The sequence below is a fragment of the Microcebus murinus genome, chromosome 12 (assembly GCF_040939455.1).
Source record: "Microcebus murinus isolate Inina chromosome 12, M.murinus_Inina_mat1.0, whole genome shotgun sequence".
NCBI lineage: Eukaryota > Metazoa > Chordata > Mammalia > Primates > Cheirogaleidae > Microcebus > Microcebus murinus.
Window position 1 is genome coordinate 92,451,171 of NC_134115.1, and position 5,663 is coordinate 92,456,833.

The following is a 5,663-nucleotide window of genomic DNA, read 5'->3' on the forward strand; positions in this document are numbered from 1 at the left end:
GCCAGAGGGGCTCTGGGGGTCAAGCCAGTGTCGTCAGCCCCAGTGGGCCACACAGTGGGCCCTTGAGTTGCCCTGAGGCAGCGTCCAGTGGTCTGGCGGGGTCGGTGCCCCCTCTCCTTGGTGTGAGGTGTCTGCACCTGGTGCCTGAGCCCTGGACCTGGACAGCAGCGCCGTCCTCGCCATCTTTCCCCATCAGCGTCAGCTGCGGTGTCCCTGTCGTGGGGCTGACCCTCAGCCTTGGCTGGGGTGCCCCCTCCTACCCCCAACCAGGTGACCTCTTAACCTCCTGTGTTGAGCATGAAGACTCCATTGTTTCTGGAAGATTCCCCTTCCCTGGGAAGCCAGAGCTGGCAGCGCACGGGGCAGGGCCACTGCCGCTGCACACCCCCCCCAAGAGGCCCCAGCTCCCAAGTGTGGGGGGACCTTGGCTCTTGGGTTTGTTCCCTGCCTGTCTCAGAACACCCCACAGCAGCCACCCTGTGCCCCACTGGGGATAGCAGGTGCCCTGGGCGACTTCCCCTCCTGGGGTCCTACCCCAAGCGGGCTTCCAGCCCCGCACATCTGTGCCTGGGAAGGGCGTGCCGAGCACCTGCCCCAGATCAAGGGCTGGGCTGTGCTCTGCCAGTGCCTTGTCCCAGCTCAGCACTGCCTCCTGGGGCTGCAGTGGGGCCGTGGCTGTGCAGGCTCATTTCTCCAGCTCACCCCTGGGGCCCAAACCAATGTGCCCCCCTTGGGGCCTCCCCTGGCAGGGACGCTGGGCAGAGGCTACAACTCTGAAAAGGATGCCTGAGAAGGGAGCCACCACGGGCTGTGTGGACACAGCCTCCCCCACCAGGGCGCTGCCAGGCAGTGAGGGGCTTCCCAGAATGGGAGGCTGGTCCTTGCAAAGAGCCAGCTTCCCTCCCACTGGCCGCGACTGAGAGCTGGGGACTGTGTGGCTCTTCCTAGGGCAGAGCGAGCTCTTGCCTCCGCCTGTGGCCCCACAGACGGACTGGACAGGACACTGAGCCGGCCAGGGGACTTTATTCAGCCCCTCCCCTTGCGCCAGCCCCTCCCTCAGCAAAGTCCCCTAGCTGGGCCGCCACCACCGTGGGCCCGGCCTGGGGATCAGCGGACCACCCGGGCGGAGGGTGAGGGTGCCCCACTCCGCAGGTTCCCTGAGGCGCTCCCTTTGCGTCCTCTGGTCTCAGCCTCTGGGCCCGCACGCCGCCGCCGCTCATGCCACGCAGCCTTCACCCACTGGCCAATGAGGGTGGCTTCCAGCTGTCGCACCTCCAGCACAGAGGGGGGGTCTTCCGGATGGGACGCCCTGGGGGGGGTGGGGCCGTCAGCCGCAGGCAGCCCCAGCCCCGCCCCGCCCCTTCCCCCCACCGCACTGCACCTGAGGTCCAGGTGATGCGCTCCCCCGCGGATGGTGACAGCGACGACCGAGGCGCTCACGTTCTGCAGAATCTGGGGTCAGCCGAGGGACCTCCCGTCAGTCGCGTATTCGTCAGGCGCGTATTAGGGGCGAGCGCGCCGCCTCGAACACCCCCCCACCCCGCCCCCGGACAGGAGACCCGAAGCGGTGTGTGCCGGGTACGCCAGGTGCGGGTCCACACCAATTGCCAAAGAACCAAAAGCGGAAGCGCCGGGTGTGACTGAGGCCCCAGCAAAGCCGGCGAGATGGACGCATGTGGATCTCTGGAGAGATCCCGGCAAACTGGCCAGGAAATCCCTGCGCAGGGTCACGTGGAAAGGCTAAGGGCCCACAGCTGCAGAGAGCCGGCGGCAGGCCCAGAGCGCCAGGACCCCAGTGGGGTCAAAGGCCACCAGGCCAGGACTCACCCCGCCCCCTGCCCAGGGGTCCAGGTCACCATTGGAAAAGATGATGTTGCTGGCAGCTCTGAGGTCTGCAAGGGACACAGCGAGGCGTGGTGAGCCCGGTTCGGGGCTGCGAGGGCAGGGTGCTGCCCCTAGCCCAGCCCGGCCCGGCCCAGCCTCACCGCCCCCCCAGAAGCTGGTCTGCAGCCAGTCCCGCCGTGGCCACACGCCCCACATGTCCAGGCAGTACTGCTGGCGGAGTTCCTCGGTGAACAGGAGGACGGGGAACATGTCGGTCACGTTGTCGCTGGCAAAGGTCAGGTTGATCTCAGTGCAGGCCTGCGGGTGCCCCAGCCGCTGTCAGGCAGGCCCATGTGCCCACACCCCAGCGGAGGTCCCAGGCCACCCACACCCCACACCTGGTAGTCCCAGGCCTTGGCGTCGGAGCCGGTGCCGCAGCCTGTGGGGTCGGCACAGCTGCGGAACAGCCGGTAGATGTCGTAGCAGGGCACCGTGCCCGAGGCATTGTAGACCAGTCCTGGGGAGGAGGGTGCAGGGGCTGGGAAGCCAGACACACAGGCACCGCATGCTCGGGCCACCAGCCTGTCCCCGGGGAAGGGTCTTGCAGGTGGGCAGGGGCTCTGAGTCCCATGGGTCCCAATGAGGAAAGCCCCCTGGGCCACCTGCTGGGGGTCTGGGGTGAGGGCAGCCCAGAGGTGTGGGCAGGGCTGGGCTGGGCTGGGCACCACACCCCTGCCAGGCCTGGCCCCAGGCAAGGCTGGGAGGGGTCCTCAGCATGGCACTGCCTCCCCCAGGGCTGCTGGGTGGTCATGCTCTTCACCCCACACGGCCCACGGCCCGGCTGGGACAGGAGGCAGCGCCCCCAGGCCAGGGCTGCAGATGTGGCCCCACCAGGCCCTGCACCAGTGCTGGGCTCTCCATGCTCGCCCGGTCTGGGCCTGAGGGGAACACCCACCTGCCAGAGCCCGCAGCCCCGCAATCCTCCGGGTCTTACTCAGCAGGCGGTCACAGCCCACCTGGGAAGAGGTGCACAGGTGCCTCAGTAGGGCACCCCCCCCACCTGGCTCCACCTTCCCAGGACCCTCATCCTGGGGCGGAGCTGGGCCTTCCCTGGCCCCACCTGGGTCTCAGCCAGCCTCTCCTGAACCCGGGAGGAGGCAACGCACCTTGACAGGGTTGGCGGGAAGAGGCCCCAGGAAGTCGGTGGGGTACGGGTAGTCCATCATGGCCAGCACGGTGAAGGCGTTCCGGGCAAACACAAAGAGCTGGGTCTGGTCGTCGGGGCCCGAGAGTGGCTGGCAGGTGCGAAACTCCCGGCTGACCGTGTCGTAGGCTGCAGGGAAGGGCAGAGACAAGGCTCCAGAGGCTGCGGGCGTGCGGGGCAGGGGCGGCTCGCTGGGGGTGCTCACCTCCCTGTAGGAACAAGTCCTTGATCTGCCGGAAGGCGTCCCGCACACCCTGGGCACATTTGGGACTCTGGCTGGCAAAGTCCTGGGGAAGAGACTGTGCTCGTGCAGCCGCTGCACTCGGGTCGGCCAGGGAGACCCCAGACCCTCACTCACCGCCGTGACGTCCCGGAAGAATTGGCCGGAGTCTCCCAGGCCTGCAACAGCTACAACGGGTGCGCTGGCCGCCAGCGCCCCCGCCACCAGGTGGGGGTACTTCATCCGCATGTAGGCGCTGAGCATCCCTCCATAACTGGGTGCAGGGCACAGGCTTAGGGCTGGGCCCCCCACAACTACCTCCTCCGTGCTCAGAGGCCCACAGGTGTGAGAAGGAAGGACCCGAAACTTCTAAGAGCCCCAGATTCTACCCTGGGCCCTGCCAGGTGCAGCTGTCACTGGGAGGGGCACCTTGGTGGGCACCCCACCCTGGGGACACAGCCAAGGCGGGGGTGGGCGGGGTCTCCTCACTAGTGAGCCCAGCACTTCCCAGCCAGTGGGGTCCGCTCTGAGGGAGGGCAGGGTGGGCTTCCCATGGGAAGAGGCGTCAGGAAAAGGCAGGGAGGTGGGGGTCAAAGGGCACCGGAGCCAGTGGGGTGGAGGGGCGCTGGGTGGGGGTGTCGGGTTCAGGAGGCCGCGCTCCAGGCCAGAGCCGAGCCGGGTGGCTGCACCCAGGTGCACTGAGCGGGCGGTGGGCCATGGGGAAGGGAGGAGTCCAGGGCGGGGACGATCTGAAAACCCGGGCCTGGAGGACAGCACGGGCCTGCCGCAGGGGACCCACCTGCCCCCGAAGGTGATGGCAGGGGTGTCCTGGGCCCCAAGGCTCCGGCGCAGCGCCTGGAGCAGCACCGCAAAGTCGGCCAGGGCCTGCTCCACCGTCAGCAGCTCCGTGTACCCGCGATGTGTGGACTTCTCGCCGAACGGCAGCGACTTCCCGTAGTACCGCTGTGGGCGGGCACGGCAGGGACTGCTGACCCGCCGCCCCCAGCCACCCACCCGCCCTCCGCCCGGGTGACCCGGGAGCCGCTACCCACGTGCTCTGCGAAGACCAGCAGGGCCCCCTGCCGGGCCGCCAGCTCCCACATGAAGCCCGAGTTGTTGGCGAAGGACCACACGTCCCCCTCGTTCCCCGTGTAGAAGAAGATGGGCCCATGGGTCTTGTCCCAGAACTCGTCTGTGGGGCAGAATAGGCGGGCCGGTGAGGCCGGGCTGGGCGGGTCAGGGCTGCGGCAGGGCAGGAGTGACCTCACCTGACAGCAGGTACCGCTGGGGAAAGGTCTTGTTGCCGAACCTCTCGAAGTTGAAATGGTCCAGAAGCTGCTCAAAATAGCTCTCCCGGAAGTGGGGGACTGCGGCTCTGCGGGCTGCGAGGGCAGGGTGAGGGTGACGGTGCCACAGGGCCACGGAGGGGTTAGGGAGCAGGGGCCGCCGCATCCACACTCACCCCCGGCCTGGAGGCCGTGCAGTCCGAGCGCCAGCAGCAGGACTGGGGCCCAGGAAGGGGCCGGCCGGGCCGCGGGTGCCCTGTTCTGGGAGCTCATGCCTGGGTAAGCTGGGCTGGCACCAGCGGTCATGTGAGCAGGGTCACATGACGGTCGGGGGTACCTCACGTGGCAGCCTGGGCGGGGCTGTCCGCTCCTTGGGGCCGTGGCGGGAGTCCCAGGCAGGGCAGGCAAAGGTTCCTGGGCACCCACTGTGTCCCACGGAGACGGTTGCCATGGGGACGCATGAGCAGGCTGAGGGCTGAGGCCAGGCGCTAGAGGGGCACCTGTCCTCCAGAGAGGCAGGAGGGGCGTCTGCGAGGGAGTGAGGTCCCCTGGGGCTGTGGATCCTGGGTGGTCTCCACGGCCTCAGCACCTGCCAGCTTGTCCTCCAACCTGCGGCTGCAGCCCGTGGGGCCGGCACTGGGCCGGGGTGCATCACCTGCCCTACTGCCCAGCCCCTCCCAGCCCTGGTCCGTGTCCGCCTGCGCTGCCGCCCCGTGAGGACAAGGCCCCGGGCTCTCGGGCGGAGTTGGGGGTAGGGAGGTAGGGTGGCAGCGGTTCCATGTGGAGTGACAGCACCCAGAGAAGGGACACTGGGCTTGTCCAGGGGACAGCAGGGGCTGGGCAGGCGGATGACCGAGGGCCTCGGAGCAGGCAGGAGTGTGGGTGCCCCTGCAGGGTGGGCAGGCGGGGTGTGTGGCTGTTGACTCCTAGGAGCCGGCAGTCCTCACCCACTCTGCTGACGGGCCCACGTGGCCTTCAGGACGGAGGGACAGGGGAACCACCGGCCTCTCCTCTCCAGGGAGCACCCGGAGGATGGAAGGTGCCTGGAGAGGGGCCATCCCGGCTATGGGTGCAGCTACATCCATCCAGTCTGGCCGCTCCTGCTGGGGCCGGGGCTGCGGGCCAGGCC

The 5,663-nt window shown here is 68.6% G+C and overlaps 1 protein-coding gene across 1 annotated transcript; it reads right to left on the bottom strand.

The window, feature by feature from the left end:
• Window positions 1-1,004: 1,004 nt before the first annotated feature.
• Window positions 1,005-4,953, bottom strand: DPP7 (dipeptidyl peptidase 7). The gene is made up of 13 exons (XM_012784479.3): window positions 4,711-4,953; window positions 4,517-4,630; window positions 4,301-4,440; window positions 4,048-4,211; window positions 3,387-3,522; window positions 3,234-3,315; window positions 2,991-3,157; window positions 2,780-2,840; window positions 2,223-2,341; window positions 1,986-2,142; window positions 1,828-1,892; window positions 1,382-1,452; window positions 1,005-1,309 (listed from the first exon to the last, which is right to left on the bottom strand). Exons 1-13 carry the CDS (start codon window positions 4,838-4,840, stop codon window positions 1,108-1,110), a joined length of 1,608 nt encoding a protein of 535 aa, XP_012639933.1. The 5' UTR covers window positions 4,841-4,953; the 3' UTR covers window positions 1,005-1,107.
• Window positions 4,954-5,663: the final 710 nt, after the last annotated feature.

Excerpts from the sequence above, each read along its gene's own strand:
- DPP7 (XM_012784479.3), bottom strand. The coding sequence starts at position 4,840 with ATGACCGCTGGTGCCAGCCCAGCTTACCCAGGCATGAGCTCCCAGAAC. Across the intron at positions 4,441-4,516 it reads CCAGCGGTACCTGCTGTCAG|ACGAGTTCTGGGACAAGACC; the intron begins GTGAGGTCACTC and ends TCTGCCCCACAG. Across the intron at positions 2,841-2,990 it reads TTCCCGCCAACCCTGTCAAG|GTGGGCTGTGACCGCCTGCT; the intron begins GTGCGTTGCCTC and ends ACCTCTTCCCAG.